The 16,592-nt window shown below is 40.7% G+C and overlaps 2 protein-coding genes across 2 annotated transcripts; both read left to right on the plus strand.

The window, feature by feature from the left end:
* Positions 1-11,610: 11,610 nt before the first annotated feature.
* Positions 11,611-16,049, plus strand: LOC113781423 (vetispiradiene synthase 2-like). The gene is made up of 7 exons (XM_027327356.1): positions 11,611-11,774; positions 12,218-12,491; positions 12,582-12,954; positions 13,385-13,603; positions 14,255-14,393; positions 14,785-15,030; positions 15,552-16,049. Exons 3-7 carry the CDS (start codon positions 12,848-12,850, stop codon positions 15,846-15,848), a joined length of 1,008 nt encoding a protein of 335 aa, XP_027183157.1. The 5' UTR covers positions 11,611-11,774; positions 12,218-12,491; positions 12,582-12,847; the 3' UTR covers positions 15,849-16,049.
* LOC113780608 (viridiflorene synthase-like) lies at positions 11,655-12,823 on the plus strand. The gene is made up of 3 exons (XM_027326392.1): positions 11,655-11,774; positions 12,218-12,491; positions 12,582-12,823. Exons 1-3 carry the CDS (start codon positions 11,655-11,657, stop codon positions 12,821-12,823), a joined length of 636 nt encoding a protein of 211 aa, XP_027182193.1.
* Positions 16,050-16,592: the final 543 nt, after the last annotated feature.

Consider the following 16,592-nt stretch of genomic DNA (forward strand, 5'->3'; position numbering starts at 1 on the left):
GTTGAGCCTTAACCCTTATTCTTTGCTTGAGACCCCAGCTTTTAGCCGTGAAACCTCTTTTTAGACTTTCTTTCTGAACCTCGTGTGAAGAAGTGCTTTGATTTTATTATACATAATTTTGGAATAGTATCTGAGAGGCATTGCACATGTCAATTTAAAAAAAAACCACAAAAAGAGAAAAAAAGAGGTGGAAAGAAGGCAAAATGCAAGAAAGCAACGAGTAAAGTTGATTCTTATGGTGCTGGTTGGGAGTTGCTGAAAAAAAAAGAAAAAAAAAAGAGGAAAAGAAAAAATATAGAAAAAAATAGGAGAAAGGAAAAGTCGAAGGTCGTGGCAAGTGCCAATTTACTCTACTCGTGTGATGGTTGAGATGCCTTGAAGTTCCCAATGTGCAAGAATCTGTGTAATGAATTTCTGAGCATTTTCTTTATGCTTCTACACCCTTTTGATTCCTTCTATCCTACCTTCTCACCCTAGCCCCATTACAACCTTGCAAAGTCCCTTGATTGTTGCATTTAAATTCATATGTAAGTGGTGGAGATATGATATATGAGCAAGCTTATGGTAGTGTCATTCTATTGTGTTGATTTGAGAGCCATCTTATATATATATCCTATACACTTCGGAGTGAATGAGTGCACTTTGAACTGTGAGCATTGTTGATTTGGTATATTTTGATTCCGATGAAGTTATTGGGGAATTTGGAGTGCCGTTTTTGGTATGAACTGCTGTAAATTGCTTCGTATCTTGATTGTACTTCTGAGATAATTATGCTTGATGGCAAGCATAGTTCAGGTGTAGGGGAGATTGATAGGGTGCATTTTAGGGGGTATTTTGGGCATTAATGCACTTTCATTCGATTAAATATTTCCAGTAATTGAGTGGATTCTACTGATATTTTTATTTTGGTGTCAAATTGCAGGACTAGATGCTGAAAAGTGCCTAAAATCAAAATCTAGAGGATTTGTCATACGTGGGGCCCGCTTGAGAGATGAAGAAATCTAATTGTAATAGATTTTATTTTATTTTTATTTTTATTGGAGGAAGTCTTGTTTTAATTGTGGGAAAAATCCCCTCCCAAAACGGTCGGACACAAACGGAGGGAAGTATTTAGACTTCCGTAGGGAGGCTTAGGATTTTATTCCCTTCTTACGTTTTGTTTTCAAGTTTTTTTTAGAAAAACGAAAGAGGGAGAGGCGGCATCAGAGGAGACAAGGGTCTCCATTGTTGACTGAGTATTGCTTTTGTTTCCATCTCCGGTTGACTGGAGTAAACTCTATTCTCCCCTGAATTGATTTAATGGAAGGAATCAATTAAAGCAATCTCTCGTGTGCCTTGTGAGAACAAAGGAAGGAAAAAAAAAAGCTAGCCGCAATTGTGGAACTTTGAGTTGTCTTTCAATCTGGGTTGACCGAAATTAAAGAAGGAAGAAAAAGAAATTCTCGCATGTCTGCATAAGCAACTTGGGAAAAAGCAACAAAAGTCCCGATTCGACAACCTTTCTCAGTTTTCCACGCGCGGTTTGTCCTCCATTAATGGAGGGCTAATTTTCTAATTCTAGTCAAAGGGACAACTGACAGATTTGGTTCGGCATTCACTGTGAGATCTAAACCGTTTTTAATTATTTTCTTCATTAATTGATATTCATATGTTCCCAGATTTTAATTGATATAGTCTTGGGTATGATTGATTAGTGCGCAATAATTAATTATTCACATAGGCTATTTTGCTATATAGGGGTAATTGAATCCGTAATTGTTCGTTATCTCTATTTTAGTAGCAACTGGCATAATCGGATTTGTGTCAGGGGAATATTTGATCTAACTTAAACAAGCCCTCATAGCGTGTTTGTTAGTTAGGATTGGGCCTTTCTAATTATTAATGCAACCTAGAAATTAAATCCTACGGTCGTACCTGGGGTTGTTTTTGGGTTAGAGAAATAGCTAACGGTCGTACCTTAGCTATCGATAAATTAAGGAAGGGTTGGTTGTTTATCGCGTGCATGACATAAATGTTGGGATTATTTTTGCATCAATGATCAGTGCATGAACCATTTCTGAAGTATACCCTTGGCTAGAGTTTCTCTTAGTTACTTCTTTTAATTAATTATTTTCTGCATTTAATTTGTTTAATTGGCATTTGATACCAAACCCCCCCCATTAATCTTGATTTGAAAAGAAACAAAATATCTTGCTAGTCCCCGAGGAGACGACCCTGCTTACCACTGTCTACTAGTTAGGGAATTCGGTTAAATAATTAATTCAGGTATATCGGATTAAGCAAACTCTTTGGGAACATGGTGAATCAAGTAACCCATTGCACACCTAGAGTTCCTACTCCAGTACTCGAATTGATTTACTGATTTATAGGTGGTAGTTAGGATTTATTTATTATTATTATTGCACAGTTCGGCACCTGTCAATTTTTGACCCGCCGTTGCCGGGGACTGGCATCTGAATTATTTGTTTTCTTTTTGAATTCAGTTTCCCTGTTTTACCTTAGTTAGTTTTTTTTATATTTTATTTTCTTGGTATTTTTGCTAGTTTATGCCTCGTTCCTCTCGCACAGGTGAATTGATATACGATCCTGAGGTTGAGAAGGCAGCGCGTAGGCGAAGACAAGAAACCAAGAGACGAAAAGAAGGGCCACTTATCTTTTGCAAATGAGTCAGTAGAAGACGAATTTAGCATGGCCAACACCCAGACATTAAGGGAGCTGGCTACCCCAGACCTGACTCATCAGCCATTGTGCATCACGTTCCCAACTCTGGCTGAAAATACTTCTTTCGAGCTGAAATCGGGGTTGATTCAGTTCCTGCCTTCGTTCCATGGTCTTTCTGGTGAAGAACCCCACAAACATGTCAAGGAATTCGAAGTAGTTTGCTCTAGCATGAAACCTCCTGGGGTCACTGAGGAGCAAATAAGACTGAGAGCCTTCCCCTTCTCTCTCAAGGATGCAGCGAAGGATTGGTTATACTACCTACCTGCAGGTAGTATCACCACGTGGGCACAATTGAAAAAGAAATTCCTGGAAAAAATTTTTCCCGCATCCCGGGCTGCGAGTTTGAGGAAGGAGATTTGCAGCATCAAGCAGTACTTCGGGGAATCCTTGTACGACTATTGGGAAAGGTTCAACAAGTTGTGCACTAGATGTCCACAGCATCAAATTAGTGAACAATTGTTGATTCAGTATTTCTATGAAGGGCTCCAGTCAACTGACAGGAGTATTATTGACGCTGCGAGTGGAGGAGCCCTGGCAAATAAAACACCGAGAGAGGCATGGGAGCTCATTGAAGCCATGGCAGAGAACTCTCAGCAGTTTGGCTACCGTGAGAGTAACCCCCCTCGAAGGGTTAACGAGGTAGAGACGTCATCCATCCAGCAGCAACTATCAGAGTTGACGTCAGCTGTTAGGCAATTGGCCATGAGGGACACGCCGCGAGCGAAAGTATGTGGAATCTGCACGAGTATGGAACACTGTACGGATACGTGCCCCATTCTGCAAGAGGACGGGGCGGAACAGGTAAATATGGCCGGAGGCGTGCCCACGCCCCGCAGGCAGTATGACCCGTATTCCAACACGTACAACCCGGGCTGGAGGGACCATCCCAATCTCAATTATGGGAACAGGTAACAAAGTTCATTCCCGAATCGTCTACCAGGATTCCACCAGCCTTGGCAACCAAAATCTCAACTCTCATCCTCCAATTCAGGAAGCTCCTTGGAGGACCTAGTCAAAAGCCTGGCCACGACTACTACTCAGCTTCAACAGGAGATCAGATCCTTGGCAGCAAGTACCGCGCAGCTCCAGTAGGACACCAAAGCGAAAAAGAAGGACCAAGAAGCTCGAATAAGCCAATTGGCAACTGCCATTAACCGCTTGGAGTCCCATGTTTATTTACTGCCATCGCAACCCCGAGGAAAATTGCCATCCAACCCGAGGTAGGAATGTAAGTGCTATGACACTGAGGAGTGGCAAGGAACTGGAAGAGCCTAAAGTGAAAAATTCAAAAAGCAAAAGTGAGGAGGAGATAGAAAAGGAAATTGAAGAGGAAGGATGTATCCGAGAAGATCCTAAGGTAACCTTCACTTCTCCACCCACTACTACATCTAACTTACCTCCTTTTCCTTCCAGGTTAGCGAAGACAAGGAAAGTAGAGAAGGAAAAAGAACTTTTGGATGTGTTCAGGAAAGTAGAGATTAACATCCCCTTACTGGATGCAATCAAGCAGATACCGAAATATGCCAAATTTTTGAAGGACTTGTGCACCCACAAGAGGAAGCTAAGGGGAGATGAACGAGTGGCGGTGGGAGAAAACGTGTCAGCCATGCTCCAAAGGAAACTCCCGCCAAAATGTGGAGACCCAGGTATGTTCACCATTCCCTGCAAGATAGGAGGTGCCTCGATTAGGAAGGCAATGTTGGATTTAGGGGCGTCAATCAATGTAATGCCTAAAACAATTTATACGTCCCTTAATCTTGGTCCATTAAAAGGCACAGGCATTATAATCCAACTTGCAGACCGTACCAATGCTTACCCAAAAGGGTTAGTTGAAGATGTTTTGGTGCAGGTCAATGAGTTAGTTTTTCCTGTAGATTTCTATGTCCTAGACATGGGGGATGAAAGGGCACTAAATCCGTCTCCTATTTTGTTAGGTAGGCCATTTTTAAGCACTGTTAGGACGAAAATAGATGTAAATGAGGGTACTTTGTCGATGGAGTTTGATGGAAAAATTGTAAATTTTAATATTTTTGATGCGATGAAGTACCCAGATGAGACTAACTCTGTTTATGCTTTAAGTGTTGTTGAGCCCCTTGTGCAGAAAATATTTGAATTGGATGGGGTTGATGCACTGGCAGTGGCATTAGCCAAACATCTTGAGTTGGGAGCAACTCCTGATGTAGAATTGAGTGATGAGTTATACCGGGCTGTTGGAGAACTGCATTCGCTCCCACCAATTTCTCCAAGGTATGAGCTTACTTCTGTCTTTGTACCAGAAACTCAGGCAAGGTTGTTGCCGTCTATTGTGCAGGCACCTGAATTGGAGCTCAAACCTCTCCCAAAGCATCTGAAGTATGCTTTTCTCGGGGACAAGGAGACACTGCCAGTCATCATATCTGCACATCTATCACCAAGGCAAGAAGACAACCTGATTCGTCTTCTTCGAGATCATAAGGAGGCGATTGGGTGGAGTGTAGCAGATATCAAAGGAATTAGCCCCTCCTTATGCATGCATCGGATCCGGCTTGAGGATGATGCAAAGCCAGTTAGACAAGCGCAACGGAGATTGAACCCACTAATGATGGAAGTGGTGAAGAAGGAGATACTTAAACTCCTAGAGGTGGGGATCATCTTCGCCATCTCATATAGTCCTTGGGTGAGCCCCGTGCAAGTAATCTCGAAAAAGGCGGGAGTAACTGTTGAGGAGAACCAAGAGGGTGAGATGGTCCCGGTGAGGAAACCCACAGGATGGCGCCAGTGCATTGATTACCGGCGTCTGAATGCTGTGACAAAGAAGGACCACTTCCCTCTGTCTTTTATTGATTAGATGATAGAAAGGTTAGCTGGCCGTGTCTATTATTGTTTTCTTGACGGTTTCTCTAGTTATTTTCAGATCGCAATAGCACCAGAGGATCAGGAGAAAACTACCTTCACCGAGGATCAGGAGAAAACTACCTTCACCTGCCCCTTTGGTACATTTGTCTACCGGAGGATGCCTTTCGGCCTCTGCAACGCCCCAGCAACTTTTCAGAGGTGTATGGTAAGTATATTCTCCGAGTACGTAGAAAAGATTATTGAGGTGTTTATGGATGATTTTAGTGTGTATGGAGATAGTTTTGATGAAAGCCTTGATAATTTAGCTTTAATTTTGAAAAGATGCATTGAGACAAATTTGGTTCTGAATTTGGAAAAATGTCATTTCATGATGGATCATGGCATTGTTTTAGGGCATGTAGTGTCGGCCAGAGGTATAGAGGTAGACAAGGCAAAAGTCGATATTATTTCTGCTTTACCTTACCCCGCAAGTGTGCGGGAGGTGCGCTCCTTTTTGGGTCATGCAGGGTTCTACAGGAGATTCATCAAAGATTTCTCCAAAATTGGAGCGCCCCTGTTCAAACTGTTGCAAAAAGATGTAGTATATGACTTCACCGAGGAGTGCAAGGTGGCATTTGACAGATTGAGGGAGTCATTGACATCACCACCTGTTATCCAACCTCTAGACTGGAGCATCCCGTTTGAGATAATGTGTGACGCGAGTGACTATGCAGTGGGAGCGGTGCTGGGGCAACGGATTGGCAGGGCTGCACATGCAATCTACTATGCATCAAAAGCGTTGAATGGAGCTCAGCTCAACTACTCTACAACAGAGAAAGAATTACTTGCTGTGGTTTTTGCATTAGAAAAATTTAGACCTTATTTGTTAGGTGCAAAAGTAATAGTTTTTTCTGATCATGCAGCCTTAAGGTACTTGATGACGAAGAAGGACGCTAAACCAAGGCTTATCAGATGGATCCAGCTTCTTCAAGAGTTCAACTTGGAGATTAAGGATAAAAGTGGGGCAGAAAACTTAGTCGCTGATCACTTGAGCCGCTTACTTGCTCATAAGGAGGAGCCACCATTGAGGGAGGCATTTCCAGAGGAGCAACTACTTGCCATTAACTCGTCTACACCCTGGTATGCTGATATAGTAAACTTCTTAGTGACCAATCAATTGCCTGCAGGGTGGCCAAAGGCTAAGAGAGACAGGTTGAAGAGTGATGCTAAATATTACATCTGGGACGACCCGTACTTGTGGAGACAATGTTCAGATCAAGTTATAAGAAGATGTGTAAATGCAGGTGAATTTCACTCTATTTTGAATTTCTGTCATTCATTTGCATGTGGGGGGCATTTTGGGCCCAAGCGAACAGCTCGCAAAGTGTTAGAGAGTGGCTTTTACTGGCCTTCCCTTTTTAAAGATTCGTATTTATTTTGCAAATCCTGTGATAGGTGTCAAAGGGTGGGGAATATTTTTCGTAGGGACCAAATGCTTCAAACCCCCATGTTGTTTGTTGAAATTTTTGATGTTTGGGGGATAGATTTTATGGGTCCTTTTCCCTCGTCTTTTGGTTTCCTATACATTTTACTTGCTGTAGATTATGTCTCTAAATGGGTGGAAGCCAAAGCCACCCGTACTAATGATTCTAGAGTGGTTGCAGAGTTCTTAAAATCTAATATCTTTGTCCGTTTTGGAATGCCAAGAGCTGTGGTTAGTGATAGAGGGACACATTTCTGCAACAAGACTATCACTGCCTTGTTTCGAAAATACGGTGTACTCCATAAGGTATCCACACCGTATCACCCGCAGGCAAACGGTCAGGCCGAAGTGTCAAACAGGGAAATCAAGTCGATCTTGGAGAAGATGGTGCGTCCGGATAGAAAGGATTGGAGTTTAAAGCTAGAAGATGCACTGTGGGCGTACAGAATCGCGTATAAGACGCCGATTGGGATGTCTCCCTATAGACTTGTCTTCGGTAAGGCTTGCTATCTCCCCGTGGAGTTCGAACACAAGGCGTTTTGGGCAGTGAAACAGTGTAACATGGGATTAGACGAAGCAGGGGTCCAAAGGAAATTGCAGCTACAAGAGTTAGAGGAGATAAAAAATGAAGCGTATGAGAATGCCACGATCAATAAGGAAAAGAGTAAAATTTTTCATGATCAACAGGTTTCCAGAAAATCTTTTGTAGTGAGACAAAAAGTCCTCCTGTATCACTCGAGGCTTAAACTTTTTCCTGATAAGTTGCGTTCTCGTTGGATTGGTCCATTTGTCGTTTCTAATGTGTTTCATTATGGTGCAGTGGAGATCTAAAGTTTAAAAACGGAGAAAAAGTTCGTGGTGAATGGCCATCGTCTCAAGCCTTATTAAGAGGGATTCGCTGTTGAAGAAGTAGAAGTTGTACACCTCCAAAATCCACTTTATCTTGCTTGAGGGTTTTGGCCATGTCTAGCCAAAGACATTAAAGAAAAGCGCTACTTGGGAGGCAACCCAAGACTATTTGTTTCAGTTTTCATGCATTTTTGAAGTTTTAGTTAGGTGTTGGTGTCAATTAATAGTTTGATGTTTGGTGGCAGGAAATTAGTAGTTAGACGTGCCCACGCCAGGTGGTCACGCCTGAGAGAAAGAAATTTTCGTTCAGGATCTGCGGACTCTATAGCAGTTAGACGTGCCCACGCTAGGTGGTCACGCTAACGGATCGAGAATTTTCGACGGATAGTCAAAAATCTAGGGGCAGTTAGGCGTGCCCACGCCTTAGCCAGAGGTTCCTTGAAAAAAAAAAAAAAAAATCGTAGCCCTACTTCTTCTTTTCTTCCTTTTTCTTTCTTTCTTCTTCTTCTTTCTTTTCTTTCTTCTTCTTTCCTTTCCTCTGCTTGGACCGCCGCCGCTCCCCACCTGGCCGCACGCCGCCATTGCTGTCCGCCGCACTCTCCAGCGGCTCGACATTATCTAGCTGCGCACAGGCTGACCAAACGGCGCTCGCGCGCCGCACGACAGCACCAGCAGCCAGCGTGCGCGACCAAGGCGCGCGACCCAGCTGAGCCAGCAGCGGCAGCCCAGTCAGCCCTTTCTGTACGCGCGACCAGAGCAGCAGCCACAGTCCGTGCGCGCAGCCCGCCCCTCTCGCACAAGCTCGCAGTTCGCGCAGCCTCCAATACTCAGACGCCGCAAGTCTCCTCCGCGGCCAGCGCGCGACTTCCCTCTCTCTCTGCGCAGCCAGCACGCGGAAGCTACAGCACCAGCAGCCAGGCTGCGCGCCGCCGTGCGCGCGGACCACCAGCCGCAGTTCCAGCTCCTTAGCTCCACCGTGTGCGGATCCGGCGCCTCCTTCACCAGCCAAGCTCAGCAAGTAGCCGCAGCAGCAGCCGGGCGCCTTTTTGCGTTTCAGTCACTCGCGTGAGGTCCACGCACGTCGCCTCTGCCCCTCCACTGTACCTGTTGTTGTGGCCGAAACACCTCCGGTGATCTCTTTCTTTATTTTTATGTCACTAATTAGTTGAGGACAGGATTTTATTTTCGTAGTTGAGGCCAGATTCTTTTTAATTGCTAGCTGAGGACAGATATTTTGTGCTTGATTTTGGGTGCTGTGCTATATCCGTGGGTGATTGCTAACTAATTGTCAAATTTTGTGCTCAATCAGTGATAGTTGGGGAGAATTTTTACCCTGGTTGCCTGTTTAATTAGTTTTTGGGGGAATTTTGCTGCGTTTGTCCAATTAAGTGAATTTTGGGTTGATTTGGTAGTATCGGAAAGTATTTTGCTGATTCACAGGATTAATTAGTTTTTGGGTGAGTTTATTGTCTGTTTTTGCACTCGTCTGTGATTGGGAGCTGTGACTGGGAATCACTTGCTTTGTTGGCTGTTTGTTGACATATTTTTGAACACCTTTACCTAGCCTTTGCCTTGCCCTTTGATCTCAAATGACTAAGCCAAAAACCAAAGGCAAGAATAAGCCTTCTACTTCTACCCCTCAGCCTACGGTCCCCTTAGGGGGACCTGCCCCATCGACTGGGCCTGGAGGGCCCCGTACCCGCCTTGGACAGAATAGGGAGGTTCATATCTCCTCTCCGGCCCATTTTGGCGGTCACTTGACCTTCACCCGGGCTGCCGACAAGGAGCGGTATGCCTCGTCTTGCACAAGGAAGATAATTCCTTGTAAATACATCCATGGCCCTACACTTGATATGTTGAACCTTAGGAATGAGGTCACACAGCACTTGACTGACGTAGGCTGGACCCGCTATGCTTCTATCATTTTACCTGCTGGTGAAGGAGGCGCCGGATCCGCACACGGTGGAGCTAAGGAGCTGGAACTGCGGCTGGTGGTCCCCGGCAACGGTGCCAAAAATTGACAGGTGCCGAACCTGTGCAATAATAATAACAAATAAATCCTAACTACCACCTAAAACAGTCAGTAATCAATTCGAGTACTGGAGCAGGGACTCTAAGTGTGCAATGGGTTACTTGATTTACCCTGTTCCCGAAGAGTTTGCTTAATCCGATATACCTGAATTAATTATTTAACCGAATTCCCTAACTAGTAGACAGTGGTAAGCAGGGTCGTCTCCTCAGGGACTAGCAAGATATTTTGTTTCTTTTCAAATCAAGATTAATGGGGGGTGGTTTTGGTATCAAATGCCAATTAAACAAATTAAATGCAGAAAATAATTAATTAAAAGAAGTAACTAAGAGAAACTCTAGCCAAGGGTATACTTCAGAAATGGTTCATGCACTGATCATTGATGTAAAAATAATCCCAACATTTATTAATAGATTGGTTATAGTTGTCATGCACGCGATAAACAACCAACCCTTCCTTAATTTATCGATAGCTAAGGTACGACCGTTAGCTATTTCTCTAACCCAAAACAACCCCAGGTACGACTGTAGGATTTAATTTCTAGGTTGCATTAATAATTAGAAAGGCCCAATCCTAACTAACAAACACGCTACGAGGGCTTGTTTAAGTTAGATCAAATATTCCCCTGACACAAATTCGATTATGCCAGTTGCTACTAAAATAGAGATAACGAACAATTACGGATTCAATTACCCCTATATAGCAAAATAGCCTATGTGAATAATTAATTATTGCGCACTAATCAATCATACCCAAGACTATATCAATTAAAATCTGGGAACATATGAATATCAATTAATGAAGAAAATAATTAAAAACGGTTTAGATCTCACAGTGAATGCCGAACCAAATTGTCAGTTGTCCCTTTGACTAGAATTAGAAAATTAGCCCTCCATTAATGGAGGACAAACCGTGCGTGGAAAACTGAGAAAGGTTGTCGAATCGGGACTTTTGTTGCTTTTTCCCAAGTTGCTTATGCAGACATGCGAGAATTTCTTTTTCTTCCTTCTTTAATTTCGGTCAACCCAGATTGAAAGACAACTCAAAGTTCCACAATTGCGGCTAGCTTTTTTTTTTCCTTCCTTTGTTCTCACAAGGCACACGAGAGATTGCTTTAATTGATTCCTTCCATTAAATCAATTCAGGGGAGAATAGAGTTTACTCCAGTCAACCGGAGATGGAAACAAAAGCAATACTCAGTCAACAATGGAGACCCTTGTCTCCTCTGATGCCGCCTCTCCCTCTTTCGTTTTTCTAAAAAAACTTGAAAACAAAACGTAAGAAGGGAATAAAATCCTAAGCCTCCCTACGGAAGTCTAAATACTTCCCTCCGTTTGTGTCCGACCGTTTTGGGAGGGGATTTTTTCCACAATTAAAACAAGACTTCCTCCAATAAAAATAAAAATAAAATAAAATCTATTACAATTAGATTTCTTCATCTCTCAAGCGGGCCCCACGTATGACAAATCCTCTAGATTTTGATTTTAGGCACTTTTCAGCATCTAGTCCTGCAATTTGACACCAAAATAAAAATATCAGTAGAATCCACTCAATTACTGGAAATATTTAATCGAATGAAAGTGCATTAATGCCCAAAATACCCCCTAAAATGCACCCTATCACGTAGCCCTTAATGTGTAATTTACTCGAGTTCCTGGGTCTATAAATACGCACTTGGATTCCTCTGGCTGATCATCAAGGTGGTCAGAATTGATAACACTGGTTAAGCTCAAGTTTCTCCCAATTTGCCCCAACAAAATGGCCTCAGCTGAAACTGCTGGCCTCTTAAACAATCAGCGTGAGATCGTCCGCCAATTAGCAGACTTCCCTGAAAACATTTGGGCTGATCGTATCGCTTCATTTACTCTGGATAAGCAGGTTATTTTTCCTTTTCCTAAGGGAAAAGTAAGTTGCATATATACTTGGATCAAAAGATGATTTATGTGGCAAATTTGTTTGCAAAACGTTCTTATTTGATCCCTTTGTAATTGATGCCATCAATGCGGATATGATTATGCCTTCATGAAATGTCTAGTTTCATACATATATGTACATAATGTTTCTGGGAGTACTAGAGTTATATTTCCTTTCCTATTACCACAACTTGACAATGACCTCTTATTTTGTTTTCCCTGTAATTACTTGAGTTCTTGGCTCTAAATGTATTAAAATTCCTCAACTTTAGTCTCCGTTGCATTCCACACCAAGCTTTATAAGTAAGCATTTGTTCAATACTGTTTACTTGCTAAGAATTCTGGGTTTCATAAGAAACTTTGGGAGGTTTATTTGACAAACTCAATGAAGAAATATTTTCATTTCAGGGATATGAAATGTATGCCAAAGAAATTGAAATGTTAAAGGAAGAAGTGATGAGCATGCTTTTGGAAACTGAAAAACCCATGATGGAAAAATTCCATCTTATAGACAAAATTGAACGGCTTGGCATCTCGCATCATTTCGAGGACAAGATTGAGCAGCAGCTACAAGAACTTTTTTATACTTATCCCAACTTTCAGGAGCATCCAGAGTGTGATTTATTGACTGCAGCACTTCAATTCCGACTATTCAGGCAACATGGTTTTAATATCTCTTGTGGTACACAACTTTCTTGCTAAATTCATTGCTTCAAAAGTTTGAACTAAATTAAACTATATAGAAAAAGCAATAAATAGTTTTCCCATACAGGCATCTTGGACCAATTCATTGATGATAATGGTAAGTTTAAGGAATCCTTATGTGAAGACATAAGGGGTCTGCTAAGTCTGTATGAAGCTGCTCACATCAGAACAAATGGAGACAAAATTTTAGAAGAAGCCCTTGCTTTCACAACCACTCATCTGACACTCGGAGTTCCCCACTTGGGCTCTACTCCTGCTAAACAAGTGAAACATGCTCTTGAACAGCCATTGCATAAGGGCATCCCATGATATGAGGCTTATTGCTACATCTCCATGTATGAAAAAGATGAATCTAATAACAAATTGCTGCTAAGGCTTGCCAAATTGGATTACCACTTGTTGCAGATATTATATCAACAAGAACTTTCAGAGATAATCAGGTATTCCATTGAGGCCCCAGTTCCCCAATTTAAGATTTGTTCGCAACATTAACTCCACAGGTTTATATAATATAATCTTTGGTGCATTTTTAGGTTCAATTGGAGTTTTTAGGACAGTACAATAACAGCAGTTTCCTGAAAAACCAGCATATCCTTTTTTTTTGGTTGATTTGAAACCTTTAAATGAGTATTTTCTCTATAAATTTCATGGAGCGGTAATTAAGTTTTAATTACCTTCATTTTAAGAATTACAGGAATTTTATGATAAACTACCAAAAGGGATAGTTGATTTAACAATCACTCTTTTCCAATATCTATCCCAAGTAAAACGTCAAATGCCTTTGCATATTCCCATATTTTTTGTTAGACAGCTACATTAATCAGTGTACAACTTCCTTTTTCTTTTTTGATTAAATTCATGACGATACAGGTGGGGGAAGGACTTGGACATTGTAACAAAAGTTCCATATGCAAGGGACAGAATTGTGGAATGCTACTTTTGGGCTGTTGGAACCTATTATGAGCCTCAGTACTCTCTTGCTCGAATGACATTCGCAAAAGCAATAGTTTTTTGTGGAATGATTGATGACACGTATGATGCTTATGGCACTCTAGATGAACTCCAAATTTTCACGGAATCTATAGAACGGTAAGCATATACCTACTTCTATTTTGTCATATTGGTTAAGGTGTTTGCTCAAACTTCTTGTGCTTTCATGTCTTGTTAAAAGAGGAAAAATTAGGACCGTTCCAGTCCAGAATAATTGTAGTTTAAAATATCAACATGACAAAAAGACTGCAAACTGAAAAGGAAGGGAAAAAAAATCACTTGATCGGCTGCCCAATTAGGAGCAGCAAATTAAAGAAATCATTACAGAATATTAGATTAATTTTCTGTAGCTCATACAATATGTATTGGTCCATGAAAACATTGAAATCGAATTAGAGATTGACAGAACCGTGAAAATCTTAATTGATATATTGTGGTTTGTGTGTTCAGAATAGGTGGCTTCCTTCCCCTCTCCATATTCTGTACACTGGCTTCAACGTAGCAAGCAACCCTAAAAATTAGACTACTATTGTTTTAGTGAGACGGATGGACCTGACCTAAGATAGCTGTATTTGACCTCCAATTACGTAACCTAAATTAACCTTACATCGTTGCAAGTTCAAATCAAGTGGCTGTCCAATCATGGGGCAGCAAATTAAAGAAACCATTACAAGAGCATTAAATAAATTTTCTCTAGATCGATGCTGCATAACGATTTGCAGTGACATAGGAAGTTTTCTTTGCTTGCAGGTGGGATGGCAATGGGATTGATCAACTCTCAGACTACTTGAAGGCAGCCTACACGATGCTTTTAAATTTTAATAAGGAGCTTGAGGAAGATTTAGCTAAAAAGCGAAGAACCTTTGCATTCGACAAGTATATAGAAGAAGTATGGTACCACGTTGCTAAAGAATTGAACTCTTTTAATTCTATGGGCTGTGTTAAAATACACCTTGGTTTGCACCTTAATTCTTCTCAAGTGTCCCCGCTACCAATTGATGAAGAAAAAATTATTTTTTTAGCACTATTATATATATCGATTGTTGCGCTGAAAAAACATAGTGAAGTTTTACCGATATACCTATTAGTCGAAATTCAAACACTTTATACTACAAAAGTTCAGTGCATGTTGTATGATAAAGCCTAGATTAAGACGTTCTAAAGCTCTTGATGCAGTAAACCAATAGAAGTTATCATTATACTTTTCATTGAAATTTTAAATACCCTGATTGAGCATATTACTAATCCAATATTTTCATCCATTCATTTGTTTTAATTAGTGGAAACAATACATGAGGACAAGCTTCACTCAGTCGAAGTGGTTTCTTACAAACAAATTACCATCTTTTGCTGATTACTTGAGCAATGGCATGATCACCAGCTCATACTATTTACTGCCATCAGCAGCTTTCTTGGGCGTGGATGGTGCCTCGGAGGATGTTATTAAGTGGATGTCAACTAATCCAAAACTCTTTGTTGCTTTGACAACACATGGCAGATTGATTAACGATGTTGGCAGTCACAAGGTTTGAATTTGTTGTGGCATTTAATCGGTTAACAAGAATTAGATTAAGCCAACTAGCAGAATTTCCAAAAAACAAAGGAAAAAAAAAATAGAATTTCCGAAATGGATTAACTCACTGATATAGTGTGACGATATGATCACATTTCTTCAAGTCTTCTTAGTTGTTTTGCCAACTTTATAACGAAATATGTACATATAGTAATCAAACTTGTATCTGCATTGCGCAATTGTCGTAGTATCATCTCATGATTATACTTGCTTCTAGATCTTCTTAATTTTCACTGCAAAATCTCGCATAAAATACTCACACGCATTGAGATTCGATATGCTTTTCGTCAATATAGTGAAAAATAGTTCTATTCATTTTGTATGCAATAATTGTTCAATGTTTAGTAACCTTTAATACATTATATGAGTAGTTCTGGCTTAATCAAATCTTTTCGGTCACACTTTATAATATATAGTTCCCATATTTTACGTATGTCAAAAATTTTGATCTATTTAAACTCTTTGCATTTCAAGTTTGAGAAAGAAAGAGGCAGTGGCACAGCAATTGAATGCTACATGAAAGATTATAATGTGTCGGAGGAAGAGGCAATGAAGAAGCTTGAAGAGATGTATGAGGATACTTGGAAGATCATGAACAAGGAATGCTTAAGGCCTACTACCATTCCAAGAGAAATTCTCAATGTGATTCTCAATCTAGCACGAGTTTGCGAAGTTGTTTACAAGCACCGTGGAGATGGATTCACTGATCAACGTAGAATTGAAGCCCATATAAAGGCAATGATTATGGATTCCATATCTGTTTGTGGATGACAATATTGGTTACGTTACAAGTTTCCATGGAATTGGCCCTATCAATGCCTTATGAGTTCTGGAGTGTTTTTTTTCCCCCCTGTTTTGTGTGTACTATTGTTAGTGTAAAATAAAAGTCGAAAAACATCAATGGTCAGTATTAAACTCTTGGGGTTTTACCACACTGGCAGAAAGGGTGATCGAATCTCCTTTTTTTTTTTTTCTTTTCGTTTCCCCTCCTCTAGTTGGGGTTGTGTATCAAGACAAATATGCGCTGAATAATGGTTTCAAGATTGGAAATTCTTGCTATATTGTTTTTTACTTATTTATGAAATATATGTGTGAGTAATGCTAAATCTACACGTCCTTTTTGCTTGGGATGATCGTTATTAAATCTACACGTCCTTTTTTTTTTCGTTTCCCCTCCTCTAGTTGGGGTTGTGTATCAAAACAAATATGCGCTGAATAATGGTTTCAAGATTGGAATTTCTTGCTATATTTCTTTTTACTTATTTATGAAATATATGTGTGAGCAATGCTAAATCTACACGTCCTTTTTGCTTGGGATGATCGCTATTAAAGCTATACATTAGTTCTTCTCTCCCCCATCCATAGTTTTTATGTACATTATTTGTGATGACTTAACCTCCTAGCAATAATAAAACAATAATTTTGAATAAAATTTTTTTTTAAGAATTTGCTTATATTATTATATCATGTCACGCTATATCTATTTGTGTTTATGTCTATGATCATGTACATGCA

The sequence above is a fragment of the Coffea eugenioides genome, chromosome 8, assembly GCF_003713205.1.
Source record: "Coffea eugenioides isolate CCC68of chromosome 8, Ceug_1.0, whole genome shotgun sequence".
Classification (NCBI taxonomy): Eukaryota; Viridiplantae; Streptophyta; class Magnoliopsida; order Gentianales; family Rubiaceae; genus Coffea; species Coffea eugenioides.

What these genes read in the sequence shown, in the direction of transcription:
- LOC113780608 (XM_027326392.1), top strand. Translation starts at nt 11,655, where the DNA reads ATGGCCTCAGCTGAAACTGCTGGCCTCTTAAACAATCAGCGTGAGATC. An exon ending in CATTTACTCTGGATAAGCAG is followed by an intron (nt 11,775 to 12,217) that starts GTTATTTTTCCT and finishes TTTTCATTTCAG; the next exon opens with GGATATGAAATGTATGCCAA. An exon ending in TGGTTTTAATATCTCTTGTG is followed by an intron (nt 12,492 to 12,581) that starts GTACACAACTTT and finishes TTTCCCATACAG; the next exon opens with GCATCTTGGACCAATTCATT.
- LOC113781423 (XM_027327356.1), top strand. Translation starts at nt 12,848, where the DNA reads ATGTATGAAAAAGATGAATCTAATAACAAATTGCTGCTAAGGCTTGCC. An exon ending in TCGACAAGTATATAGAAGAA is followed by an intron (nt 14,394 to 14,784) that starts GTATGGTACCAC and finishes TGTTTTAATTAG; the next exon opens with TGGAAACAATACATGAGGAC. An exon ending in ACGATGTTGGCAGTCACAAG is followed by an intron (nt 15,031 to 15,551) that starts GTTTGAATTTGT and finishes TTGCATTTCAAG; the next exon opens with TTTGAGAAAGAAAGAGGCAG.